At 40.3% G+C, this 22,828-nt stretch overlaps 1 protein-coding gene across 2 annotated transcripts in view; it reads right to left on the bottom strand.

Moving 5' to 3' along the window:
- KCNQ1 (potassium voltage-gated channel subfamily Q member 1) overlaps positions 1-22,828 on the bottom strand; it is a 580,522-nt gene that overhangs the window by 368,855 nt on the left and 188,839 nt on the right. The window contains exons 9-13 of one of the 2 annotated variants that reach the window (XM_075928134.2): positions 22,343-22,471; positions 20,751-20,892; positions 18,172-18,198; positions 15,127-15,192; positions 11,283-11,403 (exon numbers count right to left, since the gene is read on the bottom strand). In XM_075928134.2, coding sequence (XP_075784249.1) covers positions 11,283-11,403; positions 15,127-15,192; positions 18,172-18,198; positions 20,751-20,892; positions 22,343-22,471 — 485 coding nt within the window. The remainder of the gene's footprint in view (positions 1-11,282; positions 11,404-15,126; positions 15,193-18,171; positions 18,199-20,750; positions 20,893-22,342; positions 22,472-22,828) is intronic. The other variant, XM_006134905.5, reaches the window with a different exon arrangement.

The following is a 22,828-nucleotide window of genomic DNA, read 5'->3' on the forward strand; positions in this document are numbered from 1 at the left end:
TCCCCTCAATCTTCTCTTTTCTAAACTAAACAAACCCGATTCCTTCAGCCTTCCCTCATAAGTCATGTTCTCTAGACCTTTAATCATTTTCGTTGCTCTTCTCTGGACCCTCTCCAATTTTTCCACATCTTTCTTGAAATGCGGTGCCCAGATCTGGACACAATACTCCAATTGAGGCCTAACCAGTGCAGAGTAGAGTGGAAGAATGACTTCTCGTGTCTTGCTCACAACACACCTGTTAATACATCCCAGAATCATGTTTGCTTTCTTTGCAACAGCATCACACTGCTGACTCATATTTAACTTGTGGTCCACTATAAGCCCTAGATCCCTTTCTGCTGTACTCCTTCCCAGACCATCGCTTCCTATGCTGTATGTGTGAAACTGATTGTTCCTTCCTAAGTGGAGCAGTTTGCATTTGTCTTTATGAAACTTCATCCTATTTATCTCAGACCATTTCTCCAATTTGTCCAGGTCATTTTGAATTACGACTCTATCCTCCAGATTAGTCGCAATCCCTCCCAGCTTGGTATCATCTGCAAACTTAATAAGCGTACTTTCTACACCAATATCTAAATCGTTGATGAAGATATTGAACAGAGCCGTTCCCAAAACAGACCCTGCGGAACCCCACTTGTTATGGCTTTCCAGCAGGACTGTGAACCACAAATAGTATTTTCCTAGTTTATTGATAAGAATACAGGCAGTCCCCGGGTTACATGGATCCGACTTACATCGGATCCCTACTTACAAATGGGATGAGGCAACCCCGCACTAACTGCTTCCCCCAGCAGACCAGGAAGATGCAAAGCTAGCGCCCCCTCCCCAGTAGACCAGGGAGACGCGGAGCGGCTTTTCTCAGCAGACACCTCAGCTTGAGAATAAAGGACTGAGGGAAGTGAGGTGTGGGAGAATAAAACTGAGCTCTGGAGAAATGTTTGGCTAGAGTTTCCCCTACAATATGTACCAGTTCCAACTTACATACAAATTCAACTTAAGAACAAACCTACAGTCCCTATCTTGTACGTAACCTGGGGACTGCCTGTATCATGCGAGACCGTATCAAACGCCTTACTAAAGTCTAGGTATACCACATCCACTGCTTCTCCCTTATCCACAAGACTCGTTATCCTATTAAAGAAAGCTATCAGATTGGTTTGACATAATTTGTTCTTTACAAATCCATGGTGGCTGTTCCCTATCACTTTGCCACTTTCCAAGGCTATGTCTAGACTGCAGGCTTCTTTCGAAAGAGCCTCTTTCGAAAGATCGCGTCTAGACTGCAGGCGGATCTTTCGAAAGAGCAATCCGCTTTTTCGAAAGAGAGCACCCAGCGAGTCTGGATGCTCTCTTTTGAAGAAGCCCTATTTACATTGAAGAACGCCTTCTTTCGAAAGAGGAACTTTCAAAAGAAGGCGTTCTTCCTCGTGAAACGAGGTTTACCGCCATCGAAAGAAAAGCCGCGTTCTTTTGAAATAATTTCGAAAGAACGCGGCTTGAGTCTGGACGCAGGGGAAGTTTTCGGGAAAAGGCTACTTTTCCCGAAAAAAACCCTGAGTCTGGACACAGCCCAAGTGTTTACAGAAGATTTCCTTAATTACTTGCTCCATTATCTTCCCTGGCACAGAAGTTAAACTAACTGGTCTGTAGTTTCCTTGGTTGTTTTTATTTCCCTTTTTATAGATGGGCACTATATTTGCCCTTTTCCAGTCCTCTGGAATCCCTCCTGTCTCCCATGATTTTCCAAAGATTATAGCTAGAGGCTCAGACACCTCTTCTATCAGCTCCTTGAATATTCTAGGATGCATTTCATCAGGCTCTGATGTCTTGCAGGCATCTAACTTTTGTAGGTGATTTTTAACTTGTTCTATTTTTATTTTACCTTCTATAATTACCCCCTCTCTACTAGCATTCACTATGTTAGGCATTCCTACAGACTTCTCAGTAAAGACTGAAACAAAGATGTCATTGAGCATCTCTGCCATTTCCAAGTTTCCTGTTACTGTTTCTCCCTCTTCACTGACCAGTGGGCCTACCCTCTCCTTGGTCTTCCTCTTGCTTCTAATGTATTTATAAAACGTCTTCTTGTTTCCCTTTATTCCCATAGCTAGTTTGAGCTCATTCTGTGCCTTTGCCTTTCTAATCTTGCCCCTGCATTCCTGTGCTGTTTGTCTATATTCATCCTTTGTAATTTGTCCTACTTCCTATTTTTTATATGACTCCTTTTTATTTTTAGATCATTCAAGATCTCGTGGTTAAGCCAAGGCGGTCTTTTGCCATATTTTCTATCTTTCTGACACATCGGAATAGCTTGCTTTTGGGCCCTTCATGTCCCTTTTCATGCTTACAAGAGTTGGTAGGTCTCCTCAGCCAACCCCACAGCCCACCCCAATCTGCAATCCAGTTTACCTGAAAAAAAATGTCAACCCATGCAATGAAATCCTGTTGCCACTGAAGTCTATAAAAAAATTGCGACTTACCTTAATGTGGCTAGGATTTCAATCTTGATCTTTAACTACATTTCCACTTGGTGATGTCTTATAGTGAGGAGCAAACAGTTTGCTATGAATAATATTAGTTGCAAGTGCTGACACGTTTTCATTATGCATTTATTTACAAATAGATATGTCATTATTCCAAGTTTCCGGCCCAGTTCTTGATCCGCAGGCAAGCTGCACAGCTCAGGGGGACGACTGACCAGTGGCTTTAAGCCACTATGGTCAAAAAGCCCCCAGATCGGGGGGTGGAACCAATCATCTTCCAGCTAAATTAGAGTCACCCAAGGGCTGCTCTTATTTAGCAGGCAGGGGTCACCAAGACATTGGGTACTTTCTCCATCATTTTCCTCCCTCATACCTCCTGCGCTGAGGACCAGGAAGGAATGGTGGTGTAGGAGCTACTATTATGGTGCTACTCTGCTCAGACATTCTCCTCGTTCAAGGGAAAGCCTTGAATGGCTTGTTAAGTCAGCTCTAAAGCCACGTCACTTCCTGCAGTGCCCCAAAGCAGTTGGAACAGACCAGAGGATCACATCCCTCATGTGGCTGGAGTCTTACCTAAGTGAGATATTTCTGATCATTTCCAACCAATGCATAAGTTGTCCCAATTGCTTTTCATGCACACAGAATACCTCAAATGCAACATAGTTCCTCCTTTGTGGCTGATTATTAAATAAAATGGAAGCTGTTAGCAATATTTAGTGCAGAGTTTGAGATTGTGATACTAAGTGATTCTTTGTATCAAACAACTGAAAAAAGAAAGCTGCCCAACACATACACATAAGCACACAAAACATGTCTTTAGAAAGGAAATAAATCAGGGGGAGGCATAAAAGCAAAGGATAATGACCATCCATGCTTGTAAGAAAAAAAAAAAAGAAACCCTGCTTTTACTAAGATAATGTCTTATTATGGGCGACTGCTGTGATTGCTGCTCTGCAGAATGCCCTGCAATTAATGATAAAACAGGCCTTGTGCAAATCCTGGTTTAAATATTGTTAACTGCATTTCAAACAGAATTCCTGTGACAGCAGAAGTCTACCATTAGCACTGACCTCTTGAAAGTGAAAAAGCAATATTTGCTCAGACTTCACAAGGACGTTTGAAAATAAAAGAGGAAGATAAAAAAGCAGGAATCTTTTACAATATGAACTATCAAATCAACGCAAATAGGGTTTTCATTCCTTGATAAACCTATAGAAAAGACACAGATATAAGACTAAGTTGAAATGAAGGGTCAGCCACAAAATATCTGTAGTGAAAACAGAGATCATAAATAATAAAAAATAGCAAAGATGTGAGTTTAAAAAAAAATAACAACACAAGAGTGGTAACTATGTCACTACAATCACAATTTTTTATTTTTATTGTATTATGAAATGTCCAACTCCCAGATGTTTTAACAAATGTATTTTATTGTAATAAATTATTTGGATTATTTGCTATTAAATTTTTCTTGCTCTTTCATCTTTATTTGATGATTTTTGGTATTGAAATGATAAAATTAATTATGTAATTATTGCATCTATTGCACTGTTCAGGGCATAGAAATTAAAAAAAATCATGCTTATATAGTTGAAGTGTGAACATCTGTTACTTATGTATAAAATTATGTTTATAAATACACTATCATATCATAGAATCATAGAATAATAGGACTGGAAGGGACCTCGAGAGGTCATCGAGTCCAGCCCCCCACCCTCAAGGCAGGACCAAGCTCCGTCTACACCATCCCTGACAGATGTCTATCTAACCTGTTCTTAAATATCTCCAGAGAGGGAGATTCCACCACCTCCCTTGGCAATTTATTCCAATATTTGACCACCCTGACAGTTAGGAATTTTTTCCTAATGTCCAATCTAAACCTCCCCTGCTGCACTTTAAGCCTTGTCTCCTTGTCCTGTCCGCAGAAACCAAGAGGAACAAATTTTCTCCTTCCTCCTTGTGACACCCTTTTAGATATTTGAAAACCACTATCATGTCCCCCCTTAATCTTCTTTTTTCCAAACTAAACAAGCCCAGTTCATGAAGCCTGGCTTCATAGGTCATGTTCTCTAAACCTTTAATCATTCTTGTTGCTCTTCTCTGTACCCTTTCCAATTTCTCCACATCTTTCTTGAAATGTGGCGCCCAGAACTGGACACAGTACTCCAGCTGAGGCCTAACTAGTGCAGAGTAGAGCGGCAGAATGACTTCACAAGTTTTGCTTACAACACACCTGTTGATACAACCTAGAATCATATTTGCTTTTTTTGCAACAGCATCACACTGTTGACTCATATTCAACTTGTGGTCCACTATGACCCCTAGATCCCTTTCCGCCATGCTCCTTCCTAGACAGTCGCTTCCCATCTTGTATGTATGGAACTGATTGTTCCTTCCTAAGTGGAGCACTTTGCATTTCTCTTTATTAAACCTCATCCTGTTTAGCTCTGACCATTTCTCTAACCTGCTAAGGTCATTTTGAATTATGTCCCTATCCTCCAAAGAAGTTGCAACCCCACCCAGGGGTTACATGTGGTCTAAAATGAAGATTTTGTAAAAATAAACTGATACTGACACTCAGATCAACAGAATGTTTCCATAATATTATTTTTTACATAACTCTAACAGAAGCAGTTGTACATTTGTGTTTTAAAATACATTAGTCTATATTACCACTAACCTAAACATTTCAATATCACGTACTAGAATATGTCTAATAAAATACTAGTGCATTAACAGAGAAAAATTATACTGTGTACTCTGTAACTAGGAACAAAAGTAAAATTGAATTATCATTGTCCAATTTGAGGGAGGCAAAATAGGAGTTAAAAATCATGCAGGTTTTATAGAATTATCAATGACAGGCATGATTAACAACATGGACAGGGCTGGATTAAGGGGGTGGGCTAGCCAGGCAGCTTCCCGGGGCGCCAACCTATGGGGGGGCACATGATGGCAGCTGTAAGGGGCGTCGTGTGTCCAGCCACACGGCACCCCTTAGAGCTGCAATCAGGTGCCATGCGTCCAGGGCTGGGGGCTACGCGGCGCCCCTTAGAGCTGCCATCATGCGTCATGCGCCCAGGGCCGATGGCCACGTGGCACCCCGATTGCAGCTGTAAGGTGCTCAGCACGCACGGGTGCGAGGCCGCACATGCGCCATGTGCCCGGAGGTGGAGCCGTGCATGCATCGCGTGCCCGCTGCCCGGGGCGCAGGAATGGCTCGAGCCAGCCCTGAACATGGATGCTTATATTAGGAAACTGCTTTAAGTAACAAATGCTGTAAGCTATTCCTAAATGTCTTTTAAGCCTGTGATAATCCTTCCAAAGTGGAGAGGAAGAGAGAAATGCCAAAAAGACAGACATCCAGAAAATTACATGAAATTCACAATTCAGACTAAGAATTAAACTAACATTATATTAGAAAACCTTAAAAAACAACAAATAGTCTTGCAGTACCTTAGAGACTAACAAAACATGCAGATGGTATCATGAGCTTTTGTGGGCACAACCCACTTCTTCAGATGAATGGAATTATTAAAGATCCAGTTTCTAAATAAATAAATAAATGCTACATGAAGCTGAAGTAGTGAGTTGTGACCATAAAAGCTCATGATACCATCTACATGTTTTGTTAGTCTTTAAGGGCTATAACCTTATGTAACATGGGCATTCTAATGGACTCTTTCTTCCCCTTTTTTTCCTCTCCTCCCCCCCCCCCCCCCCCCCCCCGGTCTCCTATTTATTTAGAAACTGGACCTTTAATAACTCCATTCATCTAGAAAAGTGGGTTGTGCTCACCAAAACTTACAATACCATCTACATGTTTTAGTCTCTAAGGTGCTGTAAGACTATTTGTTGTTCTTTAAGTTTTTCCAGTTACAGACTAACTCGGCTACCCCTCTGAAGCTTTTTAACATTATATTGATATTATGTTAGGTCATACCTTCTTATGACAATTGGTGTTCATTTTATGCTCTAGTCTACTATCCTTACTCATGCTGACTATAAGTCCTACTGCGACCAACAGGAGCTTTGAAAAATCAGGCCATTTATTTCAGGTGTCCAAATGAGACTGAGGAGCCAGCTTTTGAAAATCATGATCCTTATTAGAATGGGTATGAATTTTTTTGAGAAACATTTTTTTGCATCAGAAAAGGCCATTTATCCAAAACTGAACATTTTCATAGCAAAAGGTTGTTTTAAGCAAAATTTTCAAATAAAAATAAAAGTTCTGAAATTGCTGGAATGTTTCACTTTGTTATTTTCAAAAGAAAATATTCTGTTTTTCCACTTCACAATGAGTTTTTTTTTCTTTTAAATTTAAGCTATAGGTTTTTTTTTCATAAAACGATAGAAATAAAAGAAAAAATAGCAAAAGAAAATATATTAATTGACCTGGATTGTTTATTTATTTATTCTCAGTTTGGGAAAAATTTTGAGATTTTGACTTTTCGTCCCAACTTGGTACAGGAACACATTTTTGTATATCTCAAAATTTTTTGTGATGGGAAGAATGTTTTCTGTTTACCTCTATCAGTATATATTTGTACACATAATATTAATTATTTTAAGAGGGATAAGGGATCTTTCGGAAAAGGCTTTATTTTCCGAAAGATCCGCGTCTAGACTGGCGCTTTTTTCCGGCAGAGCTCCATTAGCAATTATGATACGTCTAATTTGCATCCCTGTTATGAAAAAGGGATGCAATCTAGACGTAGCCGGTTTGTATATTTTGTTTTCTCACATATTTATTATTTTTTTCATTTAGAGTTTGCGAAACAATTAGCATGATAGAACTGTCCTTTCATATGCAAAACCCCATGGAAAGATCACAGTACTGGGCATCAATAATTAGCATATTCATCTCAAGAGAAATTTTTAGGTCTTAATCCCACAAAGATTTACACACACCTAACTTTATGTACCTGAATAGTCCTATTAAATTCAGTTGGAACTGCTCACTTGCTTAAATTTAACTTAGTGCATAAATCTTAGCAGGGCTATAACCTTTGATATTTATGATATGCCTAGAAGCCTAAAAAAATGCAAAACTAGAGATTCTGAGGTATTAAAGGTTACAAATTATTTCTATCAATTTAAAGTAAGTGAGACAAATAGAAATGTACCCATATCCTTCTAATATGAATGTTGCCAAGTAGTTCTGCTAATAGTACAGTAGGAAGCTTTTTTTTGCCACAGGATTTACATTGCCTGTCAAAAGGAAGTATTTTTATACTCTGAGGTAAAATCAATTTCCAGGTATGTTGCCAATCATATGCCTCCAATTAACCGGCAAGTATTACTCATGCTTGTGTGGCTTACAGAATCAAAATCTTTACTGGTGCTCATTTCTAGAGTCTTTTGGAGAAACTAATTTACATGTTACGGAATCAAGAGATGCTATTTGTTATGCACCTGGGCTCTGAAATGGTCTCCACATTGCGATTTCTTACATAGAATATGGATTGATATTAAAGTCTAAACTGCAGTTTTATTTGATCTGACTTTTCTATGCTAGTTAGTTACCTTCATAGTTCAGAAGGTATTTTTGTTATGTATTCTGGAATACTTGCATAATGGGTACTTTATCAATACAAACTCAAATATGAAGCATTACTTGTATATATGTTAAACAAAGTGCACTTTTAGAAAGCACATTTCTATTTCCCTCAGGAAATAAAAAATAATTCTCATTCTGGCAACTTAAGACATATTTATGATATCGACTGTAACCACAAACTACTTTTGTTTTTATTATATTGCAAACTGTATGATGGAAGCGGACTGGGTGCTTGTGAGACAGTGTGTGCAGCAAAGCCCTTTTATCTAGCATGCTGAGGGAAAGGGAGGTGCCACTCAACTGAAAACGCCAATTAACCAAGGTAGAGGTAGTTGTGGCGCCAGAAGGGGAGGTGCAAACAGTTCCCCATCCCTGCTGCTCCTGGCAGAGGTATGGCCAGGTGGCTCTGTTGCAACCAACCATAGTGCTTCCATCAGCAAGCATCGCCCCTCACAGCTTCCATTGGCCACAGTTCCCGGCCAATGGTCTGAGAGCCATGGAGTCAATGCACAGGGAGGGGAGACAAAGGCAGCGTGCCTGCAGGACCGCCTGGCCACACCACCGCCAGCCACAGTAGGGACAGGAAACTGGTTGTGGGAGATGGGGGCTGCTGGAGGTGAGTATCCCTGCCCTCCAGTACCCTGAGCCCCCTTTCAGACCCAAACTCCCATATTCCACGTCCTCTCTCATGCTCCAGCCCCTTGCCAGCCCTGCACCACACGCAGTGTAAACCAGACATTCTCTCCAGATCAGAAATGCCAATTTATCAAGCCAGCTGGTTGGTGAAGTGCCAGAGAAAAGGGCTTTTACTGTATATTGCTCATCCCTAAATTTCATGTCTAACATTATATCTGGATGCCAAACTTCTGGTCTTATGCCTGGAGTGAATGACGTGCCACAATTTTTCATATATTTGTTCCTTACAGTCTTTGAAGAAAAGAACGAAAAAGAAGCATGCGTCCACATAATAAAAGAACAATTTCAATCAAAAGTTTAGTAGTATCATAACTAGGCTTAGGATTATAGCATTACATAAAAATGAAATGCAATACAGAAGCTTGTTTTTCAGTACTTCACATAAGCACACCACTTTCTCCATTAACAAAACCAAGCTTCAGTATTTTGGTACCTCCCTAATATTTGATATGATCCATTACTTGGCATACACAACCTATTACTTGATGGTAAAAAACCTGAACATTTAAATGTATAAGTCCTCATCCTTGTCCGATGCTCTCTCATCTTTAGGACTACTTTATGTATTTCAGGACAAATATGCACCACAACATAACTGATAAGCGCAATCTCTAAGTGAAAGAACTTTACAAATCTGATAACATCCATTGTCTAAGACTATTATGTCCTTGGTACTTTGAAACAATTTTTTTTTTGAAAGAAAAAATATGGCTTACCCATTTGTATCTCTCTTTGGGAAACTGTCTTTCATTGCTAACACTACACAAGCGCAAAAGCATAATTCATATAAAGAGGTATATTTTGCAGCACTTTGGCACTCAGAACTAGAGCATCTGCAAGATGACGCCACAGATTATGATTGAGAAATTAGGATATAAAAAGAAACAGGTACATGACCCGTATGGTGAATTAAAATAAAATATGCAAAGGAAAACATCAGATCTGCTTTTGCTCCTCAGATATCACTGTCTGAAGGTGTTTGGAAATGTATTTCTTCCTCCTCCTAACTGAGCCAATAACAAATCTTTTAACACAAGATTCTTATATTTCTCCTACAAGTACATCAGTGTTTAAACAATTCAGCTGACAATGTAAACTTTTCATTTGCAGGAAGATTCAAACGTTCTCACAAAAGGGCCTACACAGTGGGGGGAGTTAAGAATCTTTTGTGTCAGAGTTGTTGCTCCCAAAGCACAGTCTGGTTCTGACAAAGCACTGGCTATGTGGACATTCTTGTCATGACCCTGAGACTTGAGACTTTCTAACGTCTCCCAGGCTAAGCAAGAAGACATGCTCAACTTACGCTGGATTAGATCAGACTCCTTTAAAGTTGACTAGAGAAAGATCTGCTCTCATGCTTATCAGAGTATTCCCTGCCTTCCCGATAAGCCCCCAGTGGGGGACTGTGGGAGTAGAGTCCCTCACAACTAAGTCAAAACTCATGGAAGAGAAAACAGATTCTTTGCTCTGTCAGGCTACCCCACCAACCAGGTCCCTGAAGCGGGGTCTGACTGTTCCAATACAGACCATGCAGTGGCTAAGATGGAACTGAAGAGGCAGTCAGTCTGCTCTGTCCTTTACCTCGTCAGAGATACAAGTAGATTGTGGGCACATGTGCAGACCAATGGACACAGAACACATGTGTACCCCAAGCATGGAATACACAGAGACCAACAAGCACAGGAGTAGTCAATTTTCTTTCCTGGTTTGTTGAAGGAATCCTTAGTACTCTGAGAACTGGAGTGGGAGACTGTCTCGCAGTCTTCTACTGTAGGGGTAAAGAAAAAGGCTTCTTCCAAACATCTATCAGGTGTTTGAGTTAAATAAGCGCTAACAAACAAAACAAAACAAAACAAAACATGAAGAGTTTTAAACTAACTAAAAATCCCTTCCCCTCTCAAACTGACCAGATTTCAATCTATTTTCTCTGGTGATGCCATAATCCCACTGCATCTCCACTCTTTTTAGGACTCCTCCAGCACCAAGTAGGAAGTCAGGGCCTAATATTTCTAACATAGCAGATAAACATAAGCCTTTAAAAAAGAAACAAATATTAACAAGTGCAACCCTTTTCCTGGCCACCTTTACACAAAGCAGCAATAAAGGTACAAATGATAATTTTCTCTGTTATAGGAAGATTCTCTTTTACAGGGGCTACAGCTGAAAATGAAAGACCTATAGTTGAGAAAAAAAAATATTTCAAGACACATATGTTGAAAACATAAAATGGGAGAATGTAACATAATCCTCAATAGAAGAGTGATTCACAAAGTACCGGTATCTATGAAAATCTTGAGTCTATCAACCACCAGCTGTCCACAGACATCAGCTAAAAACCAGAACCTTGTGTCACAGAAGAATGAACTTTTCTTTAAGTCAACATGAAGATTTATTTGCACTCAGAATATACCAATGTCAAGGTGAAACAGTTTGACTCAAATATTTGAGATGGCCTTATCAGTGCCATATTTCAGCTCCTTCAACTGCACTAGATGCACTTGTCTAAAGTCAACGATTCCCCTATTCAATAGTTAGTGACTTACTGTGAGATGTGAGTTATTGGGGTCAGCAATGTTTCACCCTCCAAGTCAAGCTCATCTGCAAAGCTGTTGGTCCTGGTGAAGGGCACCGTGTTCACATCTAAAAATGCAGGGCTCTTTTTCACTATGAGGAAATAAGCAGATAAGGGTTAGAACAGTAGGATGCTGCTGTTTTTAAAAGTCTGAATAACAGGCTTATTGCGTGTGAGGATACATTATAGTATTTCAAAAGCTAGTGGAAAAGGTACAAACAAGACAGACTTAAAAACAAAACAAGGACGCTAGAAAAAATATCTGTAAACGGGACAAGGGTGCAGTGAAAGCAAATCGAGACATTCTCTTCTTGCACAAGACTTTCAGCATCTGATCATGTGACACCCTAATGCCCAATCCTGTAGCAAAGGAGAAGCTGCTGTGCAAGAACCTCCAGTTGAGGTAGCGAATACAAAATTTTAATTTGGCGGAGTCAGGCCCATTTGGGTTAAAATGATCATTGTTCTGGGAAGGACAGGAACAGAGACCTGCTTCCCATCTGTGTGTGCCCATTAAGCATTTAAATAAAGAACACTCAGATGATTCAGGGATGGGTACTTTAGATGTAATAATAAGAACTGTCTGAGAAGAATCTGACACAGTATGGACTTTTTTCTGATCTTATTTATGCTCAGACAACCTAATCATTAAGTAAAGGCATAGGTCTGCTGTCCCTTAAATCCATAGGCACTGGAAGATTTATACCCCTGAAATTAATGTTTGATACAATTTACACCCTCTTCATGTACTATCCAACATTTAGCCCAAATCAGAAGGTATAGGAAGTAATCAACACACAATTCTTGGCCATTTCATTTTGTAAGGAGTAGATCAAGTGCATGATCCTGCTCCTATATAATTCCTTGGGGGTTTTGCTTTCACTGATTTCAAAAACCACATGATTGGGAGCATCTGGAAAAAAAAGAGCAAGTTTTTACTCCAATACTAGCAGCTGAAAAGCAGGGTTCCTTGATCACAGTACTACTCAAGAGCCAATTTTAGCATTAAGGTGATGGGAGTTCTATAGCAAACAATAGTGAACTCCAGCATCACCTACTTTTCCTCAGTAATATCCGTAGGATTAACACACAGCTACATTCAAGATAGAGGTTATGAAACAAAGAGCAGAAGAATTCCAGCTAAAACATACAACTTTACAAGGCCTTAAATAGTTGTGTTAAACAGACTCCTCTTTGGCTGTTATTAAATACTGAACATTCAGTGTTCTGCCAGGCATGTACGAAAACTCACTAGTTTCCTAAGTCTTAGAGGGGTAGGTAGCCACATTAATCTGTATGTGCAAAAGCAACAAGGAGTCCTGTAGCACCTTAGAGACTAACAGAGTTAGTAGGGCATTAGCGTTCGTGGGTAAAACTCACTTCATCAGATGAATCAGAGTGAAAATTATAGAGGCAGGGATAGATAGAGAGAGAGAGACTAGTATAACAAAAGAAGGGGGTTACTGAATAGAGCCAGACATTTAATTATTTTATTTTTCTCTCACACACACATCAGGCTTGTAAGTAGCCATAACGTGGGGGAGTTTGAGAAGCGGGATACATTCCATCAGTTTCACACAGAATATGTGTACTGAATAAGGATTTAGAATGGTTGTCTCACTACAAACCCCTCTCTTGGTATTCACACATCCCCATCAGCTGCTTTGAGTGAGCCAAATCCACACTGGTTCACATGCACATGTGTGTCTTTGTCCCCCTGCCTCTGAATTTCCACTCCAATTCATCTGATGAACTGGGTTTTACCCATGAAAGCTTATGCCCTACTAAATCTGTTAGTCTCTAAGGGTACGTCTAGACTACTGAGTTTTGTCGATAAAAGTGGACTTTTGTCGACAAAACTATACCAGCGTCTACACTACCGCTGAGTGCTGTCGACATAACGTCGACAGAACTCAGCAGTTTTGTCGACACTGGTAAACCTCATTTTACGAGGCATAACACCTTCTGTCGACAGAGTTATGTCGACAGAAGGTGTTATTGCCTGTAGGGTTGCGTCTAGACTACAGGGTTTTGTCGACAAAGCAGCTTGCTTTGTCGACAGAACTGAATGTGTCTAGACGCTCTATGTCGACAGAAGTTTTGTCGACAGATACTGTCGACAAAACTTCTGTCGACAATACCCTGTAGTCCAGACGTACCCTAACATGCCACAGGATTCCTTGTTGTTTTTGCAGTTTCCTAGAGAGGATTTTAAAAATCTCTTTATGCAGTCTGATTACTAAAGACAATGCTATTGAACTTAAAGCCACATGCAGTGCTTGCAAGCACTCATTACACTGTAGCTACATGAAGCAATGCTTACAAGAGGATTTCCAATTGTTCAGTTGTTACAGTTATTGCTTTCTTGTTTAAGACAGAAAAGGACAGAAATGACAGATGAAAAAGGAAGATGGAATTAATGTTGTATCCCACCTGATTTGAAAAATATAAGGATACATTCTCTCCTAGGAGTAACTAGAAGATAATAAGAGGGGAATTATATTTGCCTATTGCTTGCTTCTTTCCCCTGGAATTTTCTGGTAACTACTTAGGGACAGATTATGGCCAGCCCTGGTCTTTGAAGAATCCACTTCTACTCCCTAGGTGCTGTGCACTGTGCCATTGCTTCCTCTGAGAAGGAGAAGCAAACCTGATCTAGTGAAAAATTTGTCCTAATTCCAGACCAAAGAGTTCAGAAGAAGGTTGGATAAATTAAAAAATGTTTGTAAGTAATCTGTACTAAATTGATGGATTACTGTCTCCCCCTGCTCAAACTCACCGATAGGCTAGTTACAAGCCTGATGTGAGAGATACAGAAAAATAAAATCCTTAAATGGATGACTCATGTTTTTCTCATATGAGGTAAGTATATGGCAGTATCTGACCACCTCACACGGTTTTTAATGTACATATTCTCACTGTGAAATAGGGGGAAAAAACAACAAATGGTCTGGTACCACTTTATAGACTAACAAAACATGTAGATGGTATAAGGAGCTTTTTGTGGGAACAGCCCACTTCTTCAGATGACCGGAGTTAACCCCATTTCACCAGTGGAGAATGGAAACCCAAAAAGGCTAAAGTCACATAGGAAATCTATGGAGGAGAAGGGACTCAAACCCAGGTTTCTCAAATCCTAAGAGGCTAATTGCTGATCCATACTTCCTCACAGGTATTAGATATTACTGTCTACAGATATGTTTTTAAAGATGCTTTTATAAAGAAAGGAATCAATGTTTGTGAATTGATAAAATAATGAAATAGACAATAGATGCAGTGAGGAACATCTAGTCTGAGTTGTAGGGAAGACATTACAACCATTAGAATTGAACATCTTACAATTTTCTGCCACCCTACTGTCCCAATGACTGGAAAATCAAACATTAGATTGATACAATAATTTTTTCCAACCATCTGATATTTGTGTAAGTATAACTAAGTGTTCTAGTAAAATGTTTTAAAATATATTGCTAATAGAGGATATTTTAATAAATCAACTTGGATTTCACAATTTTACCATCAGCTTAAATACAATGGGCAAATAGGTTTACTCTTTTTGTAGGGCTGATTGACGATTTTCCATTTTAACTGTTTTAACTAAATGGAAATGCACTTTCTATGGAACATTTTGATTTTTGGTTTTCAGCTGAAAATTTTCAGGACACAGTTTAAATTTCCACTGACAAAAATGGGGAAAGGGTTGGAAACAAAAAGAAAAAAGCCCCTCATTTTGCCTGAAAGTCCAAACTTTGCAATGCAAAGACTGAATTCCTGTCAGCTGCAAAGGAAATGGATCGTTGAAATAGGAGCTTTACCTGGAGAAGGAGGTGCACTGGAAGATGACTGCTCTGCAGAAAGAGATGCCCAGGATTGCTGACGGTCTGAGTCACAGGAAAGATGCACACAAGAGACAGAAAGAAAGGAGGAGAGAAAAGAGACAGCTGGAGAGACAGCAACATGTCTTCCTTTAATGCAAAGTCTGTGTGGTATTTGTCAACTTTAAAATTAAGAAGGAAAAAGGCTAACACAAAAGGAGTTTTGATTCAGGTCTTTTCATTTACTATTGATTAAATATAAGTGTTTTGATGAGTATTTTGTTCCTCTTTTCAGAATCACTGCCTCCCTGTGCCTCCCCTCCCATGCACAATGTAAGTAAGTCTATAGACTGTAGCTTAACATTCACTCATGCACCTAGCCTGTTCTGCAGCAGGATTTGGCCATAGCTCTGCCTTTGTGGAGCCATGAGTACCCCTGCATAAAGGGAAGATAATTCTGACTGACATTTCCACAGTCCACACAAGCACCAAGAAGGTAAGTCTCCTTGTGCACTACCTCTCCCAACTATATAACCAAATAAGGACCAGACTCAGTCTGGCCCTTGAAGGTCATAGTGTAACTTCTTGTCATTTTTTCTCCCTCTTCAGTACATTATATTATAGGTGGACACTTTCCATTTTAACATCCTGTTCTCAATTGCTGATAGCCTTGCCAAACTTTAACCACTTGGGCTAAAATTTCCCACATCGGCTGTCTGCCTCAGACTGGGACTGATTGTGCCAAGAGACTGGGAGTCAAGGAGGGAGTACGAAGAATGACATGAGATGAGGAGCCCAGAGAGTGGGAGAGAGGGGAGAAGACTCAAGTTGGGCAAAGAGATCAGGCAGGGATATTAGGATTGTGAGTCAAGGCAAGATGAAGAGTAGGACTCAGGCAAGGAGCCCAGAAATGGGAACTCTGACTGGCTGGGCTGCAGAAAAATGGTATGTGATCACGTAATGAGAGACTTCATCGTAAGGCATATGCACAAGGAGGCTGACTTAAATTTTCACAGGCAACCTTAATGCTGGTATTTCCTACCTTTGGGGTGTTTCACTCTGCAACCTTAACATGACTGAAATGCCTTTTGTATGTAGAAATGTTCCCATGCTTGGCTCAGAGAAATATATATTTCTCTCTTTGTTTCCTCCTCCTAAAACCATTTGGAGGACACTGGGTGCCAGGTGTTAAGTCTACCAAGTTCATTTTGTGCCTGTGTAGGAAACAGATTTTATACTTGCTGGAGAATTCTCTCTGAGAATTCCCTGTCTTGGGAGAATCTCTTGGTGACTTAAAGTAAGTAGCTATGCTGTTCCTACTCCTCTTCTCTTCTACCCCTTCTACAACCAGAATTGCACTGATTGAGATAAGGAGGGGAAAAGTGCTAAGGACAGTATGGGAGGGAGGTTCTATTATGCTTTGGGGGTGCAAATTAAAGCTGCATCTCCATTCTCCCTGCAGCTTTGAGTTATACTACCAGGATCAGGGTAGAGCAGAATCAGGGAGCTACAATGAGCTTCCTCTCATCCCTCCATCACCACTATGCCTGGGTTCTGTGTGGGTACAGTGGAGAATTCAGCCCTGTATACATCTGAACAGAATAATCCAGTTCTGGAGTATTTAGATTCAATTATCTACTGCTTAAGTCAATGGGTGTTTGCCATTGTCTTCAATGGTTGCAGGTACTTATGTTACTATCACTGAAGTATTGATGGTTTTGCACAGCTCTTTCTCTAACTCTAAAACTATGTAGGAAACACTGAAAATGTAACTTATAAGGAAACACTCATAAGAAAACTGCACTATGACCATACTGAGAAAAAGCACATGGACATAATGGCATAAACAAAGAATCCAGACTGCCGTTATTTTCTGCAAAAAGAGAAAGTGTATTATTTAATTTTCAGGTGCCCACTTATCATCACAAATGCCTAAGTACATTTTTATAGAGGTATTCTCTTGTGCATGCATTTTTGTGTGAATGAAAGCGGAGGTGATGCCTGGAAATTTTGCTGGTGCCACACTATTTGCTTACAAAATGACACTGGTTCAATCACAGGTTGTTTAGTCATTTTTACAAAAGAGTATAGCTGGGTTAAGAATGAAGCAAGGAATGGATGGTGTCCACCACTGAACCAACAAATAAAAAAAACTTACTATATATTTTAGAAATGTCCATCTGTCCTTCCATCTGTGAGTGCATTTGTTCAAGAACTCCTCCTAAACATTAAGAGCTAGGACCACCAAATTTGGTATGCAGTTTTCTCTTATCATAACTTAAGGGAAAGGAAGGGTTTGGTTGTGTCAGGACAATAGGATGTGCCTGGAATTTGACTGTTTCTCATAAAATGGAAAGGGAGGGGTCTGGCAGGAGGGACAGTTATACTACAGAAGGACCACAGGGAGGCAGCAAGGGGCCAGAGATGGAGACGGAGCAACTCTAACCCCACTGGGCTAGCAGGAGGCAGGAGTGGAGAAAGGGACAGCTAGCTACTACATATTTCAGAGGGTTTGTCTGTTTAAGTGTCTGTTTGTAGGACATGCACCACTCCCCTGGCCATGCCTTCTGTAGCTACAGACAGGCACAGGCACTTCTCACCTAGCCCCAAGCTGTTGAGGTGAGAGAGGGCTGGCATTGTCACTCAAGGCAGCCTGAATATTGAACTCCTCATTCCCAAACTCACCCAGAGCAATGATTTAAATGAAGAAAAACAAAACTCATTTGAGTTAAGGACCCATACAATGCTGAGTAAATCTTCTAGTATGTAAGTTAGTAAATAAATATTAATAATATTTATAATATAATATTAATTAACTTAATACATATTTTATTAAAACATGTCCTCATAATCAGCTTTTTAATTATATTGTGATTGTGACCAGATGTGGGAGAAATAACATTTCTGTCTCACACACAGTCTTGAGTAGTGAAGAGATCATAGCAAGCTATTTGTCATTAGGCACACACAGAAGAGCACATCACAAGCTATGTTACATTGTCAAAGTCTGGCATGCTGTATATAAAATTATTTTCCTCAACTTACCAAGCCACTTTAACATTCCTGTTTGTCCTGTACACTTGTAAGAGTTTTGTGAGAACAAAACACAGATCAAAAGAAAACAAAAGAAGTGTCAGAAGAAATGAGGAAAACTTTTGATTGATAGCTTAAGAGTTGGTTCTGAAGGGACACTAGTATTTGCTTGCAAATCATATGTCCCCTTACTACATTTAGGGACACAAAATCTCCATGATGGGACTTGGCAAATTAAGCCATTCATAAAATTACCACATTGTGCTGTTTTGTGGGCAGATATTTCTTAATGATTGACCTATCCTTATTCACCTACTAACTACAATAGCATTTGGCACAACAGCGTTTAAGTGGCCATTGTTACTAAGGAGAAGCTCAGGAAGACTGAAAAAACAGGGAAGTTGCAGAATAGGGCTGTAGTACACCAGAGTGACATCGAGAGATTAGACTTTCTGCCTGAGCTAAAACATACCTGGTTTCAATAAACACTGCAATCATCTCCTCGTTTTAATGACTATTAAATTTAAACAAAGTCAGCCAAGTTTCTGAAGAAAAATTTAAGAGCTTAAAAATCAATATGATCTGTAAAATGTACCTTTAAAATTATACCTTATTTGATGTAGTTAATGTTCTTTTAGCCAGAATTAAAACATAAAACAGCTTTTAATACAATAAAAAGAAATGTAAAATAACTGATGAATTTACAATGCAACTTCAAAAGCAACAAGATTCTAATTGCAACAGGACTATAAAACAGGTTCCTTTCTCCTTCCATATGGATCGATGACCTAGATAACTCAGAAGAACCTACATTGATGAAAAGTGCTGTCTATAATAGCTAGATGGTATTATTATAAAACCATATTAGATGAACTTGAAATAATAGCTTTCTGCCTCCAAACCCAAACCAAGGTGGGGAAAAGGGAATACATAGCTTGCAGTGACAGACCAGATTTCAAGAACAGTCATGGGTCACTGTTTAAAGCTGGGTGTTAGCAGATATGGTTCACCTGAATTTAATTTGGGAAGAGAACATAGGACTGGAAGGCTACATCTACGCTGCAGCTCTATTTCAGGACACCTTCAGTATTCCGAAACAGCTATTCTGTGTCTTTTGAGTGTGCCCGTTATTTCAAAATATAACAGGCTCACTTTTCCAACATTCCTGTAAACCTCATTCTGCAAGGAGTAAGGGATGTTTCAGAATAGTGATTTATTTCGAAATAAGTGCTGTGTAGAAAGTGCCAAATTTCAAAATTAACTCTAAATAAGCTACACAATTTTCATAGCTCAAACTGTATAGCTTATTTTGAGCTATGGGTGCAGTGTAGACACATCCTATGTGACCTCAGAGGTCCTCTAGTCCTGTCCTCCACATGGGAGATGATGGAGACGCATTCATGGCTAGCTACAAGTACTACTTATAAGCTGGAGAACTAAGTGGCTTTGGCATCAGTTGCAAAGAATGTACTTTTCCTGTCAGTTAGGAGAAACCTTCAACCTTGTCCTGTCTGCATTTTCACTAGGGAGTACGTCTACATAGCAGCGTTATTTTGAAATAACTGATGTTATTCCGAATGTATATAGTGCGAGTCTACACTACAAGGCTTTATTTTGAAATAATGTCAAGCTGGAGGACTTCTTACTCCCACTCATAGTAACCCTCATTTCACAAGGAGTAATGGACAGTGGCGTAGTGATGGAGGAGCAGTTGCCTCCGGGCACCATGCTAGAGAGGCGTCAATTTAGCAGTAGAGGGAAGAACGGCGCTAGGAGTCCTAGGACCCTGTGGGTGCCAGCCAGACATGAGAGGGAAGGACAGCACTAGGACCCAGCAGGCACCAGCTACTTCTGCACCTGCAGGATATTGAAACTGAGCATGAAGCACCTGGCGGGGGTAGCGCACAGGACAGGGGTTCAGGCGGAGCATGCGCAGAATGCAGCTGGCACACAGGCCCCGTCTGTGTTACAACCCCCACAATCCCCTTCACCACCAGTCAGTCCAAAGCGCCGCCCATTGGGCTGCAGCATCCAGGTTATCAACTGTAGCCCGCCCCTCCGAGAAACCACAGCTGCTGATTGGCCAGAGGGAGTATCAGTCTGGCTGGAACTGGACTAGCCCGATGCACCGGAGGGAGCCCCATGTGGCTGCGGGACAGACAAGGGGGAGGGTTTGGCTGGGGGCTAGTGGGCGTAAATTTTGCCTTTGCCCCATGGCACCTAACACCCTTGCCACTGGTAATGGAAGTCAAAGGAAGAGTGTTCTTTCTTTACTTCCTGCTGTGTAAACAGCACCAAAAGCTGAGTTAAGTTATTTCGACTTCAGCTACGCAATTGACATAGCTGAAGTTGTGTAGCTTAATTTGACTTTAGCCCTGCTGTGTAAACGTCCCCTAGGAGAGCTATTGGGCCTCATCAAGACCAACTAGTGGCCAAAGCATGGATAGAAAATAATCCTTGTTTGGACTCCTAAGAAAGTGGGAGGGAGCAGGTCTTCTCTCATACATGACACTAACCATTGAAACTTAGTTCATTTGTGTAATTAATACATAGCCCAGTATTTTGCAGAATGTTATAAAGGAATTTCTTACCAGAATTTTCATATGCATCAATACTGAAATCAGATTTCCGATCATCCACCACATGGTCGTAAGTGATATGTGGAACGGTTAACATTTTATCTGGGGAAGAAGGTCCATTGTCCTTCTCAGTCTTAAACTTCTTCTTCTTCACCTAAAAATATGAACACAAATTAGATCTCTTGTAAGAATAAGGGATGTAAAATCCCATTTAAATGCGCCATGGGTGGGGGTGGCTGCTCTAGGTATGCTGGGCATTGGTTAACCAGTTACTTGGTTAGCATGTCAGTAAGGCAATACTTCCCAGGTAACTGGATAATTGGTTAACCCTTTAGATCTCTAGTAAGAATACACATTAGATTGCCCCGATAATGAAATTTACTTGTCAAGTATCAGAGGGGTAGCCGTGTTAGTCTGAATCTGCAAAAGCGGCGAGGAGTCCTATGGCACCTTATAGACTAACCGCAGCATTGGAGCATAAGCTTTCGTGGCCAAAGACCCACTTCGTCAGATGTAAGTGACGAAGTGGATCTTCATCACATGCATCTGACGAAGTGGGTCTTTGCCCACAAAAGCTTATGCTCCAACACTGCGGTTAGTCTATAAGGTGCCACAGGACTCCTCGCCGCTTTTGGAAATTTACTTAGTTAACCACAGAGGAGACTCTGACCTTTTAAAATCTCCCATCACATGAATAGAATGTTAAACTTGACGTCCTGGACAAGTTATAAATTGTGTAAATGCAGTCTGCCCACCAGAATTCTAGTTTCACTTGGATTACAGTATTACCTTTCATTTCTTGTCTATAAAGAGGTAGCCTGTCACCTTTAAGGAGAAAGGGCCTGGATCAGCAAAACCCTGTTCTAAGGCTGGTCCTTTAAGGAAAAGTGTTCTATAGGAGGATCAGCTGTCGAGCTAGGAATAGAAGTCAGGTGTCTAGTCAGGCGACTATACACTCAGCTGATAGAAAAACTGCATGGAGCTCAGTCACAGGTTGGTGGAAAGGAGTGAGAAATAGCACTTGTGAATCTAGTGTCCAGAAAGACTTGGATGGAGGCTCCCTGGAGCAAAACCTGCACCTCCATGTGGATAAACCAGGAAAGTTGATGAAGATTTCAGAAAAGCCCCAAGAAGGAGGGCTGTGGTCACCCTGTCTTAGGAGTCCTGTTTTTAGGGCTCCCAGCACCCAGAAGCCATTGTAGAAGGTGGGTATGGGCACCCTTTATGCTACTCCTCTGGTAGAGGTTGCAACATGTGGGTATTTGCATGTTTGCATAAAGCAAGTTTAGGAAGGCCTCTACTTTTTGGATAATTGATCCTCATGCTTGTGGCAAAGCAAGTAGGACAACTTTTTTTTTCAGATTTCATCCCAAAAAATCCCAAACATGTATATCATAGAACTCAGTTGTATCTGCCTACTACAGTTCAGTTTACCTTACCAGATATTTATTACAATTATACTATACATACACAGTTACCATTGCAATATCCTGTAAGACAAATACAATTTATAGCCTCTGGAGAGTGAGCAAATTCCATCTACTCTACCAAGCAAATGTATTCACTGAACTACCAAAATGGGAAAAGAAATCAAGGTTACTTACTGATACCATTGCTGATTTCTTTGGTTTTGGACTAGGTGACATCAAATGATAATTTCTTGCAGGTTTTCTTACGTATATTTTCCATGTAGAAGAATCTGGGTTTTCTGCTGCATAGCACCTCCATGCAGTCTAAAATAATTGTTAGCAGTACAATTATTACAATAGAGCATTGTTAGAGCTACTAAAATGTGATTTTCTTGAAAGTTAAAGAGGATATTAGAAATTATTGATGTGTTCAGGTTCCTTCAGAAACATAGAGAAATGTATCATTGGGCTTTGTGGAAAATCCTCATTTTGTAAATTCAATCCATCTAATTTAAAATTGTTTGATAAATAAAAAAGAGGGAGAAATGTGCATGTAAGCACTTTTTATTGCAATAAGCAGGATTAGGATAACACGAAGAGGGTATTCTGGTGGGAAGCCCTCTGGGCTGGGACAGAAGAGACCTCAGTTGAATTCTCTGCTCTGCATGGACTACCTGCGTG

The sequence above is a fragment of the Pelodiscus sinensis genome, chromosome 5, assembly GCF_052426305.1.
Source record: "Pelodiscus sinensis isolate ZL-2025 chromosome 5, ASM5242630v1, whole genome shotgun sequence".
Lineage (NCBI taxonomy): Eukaryota > Metazoa > Chordata > Testudines > Trionychidae > Pelodiscus > Pelodiscus sinensis.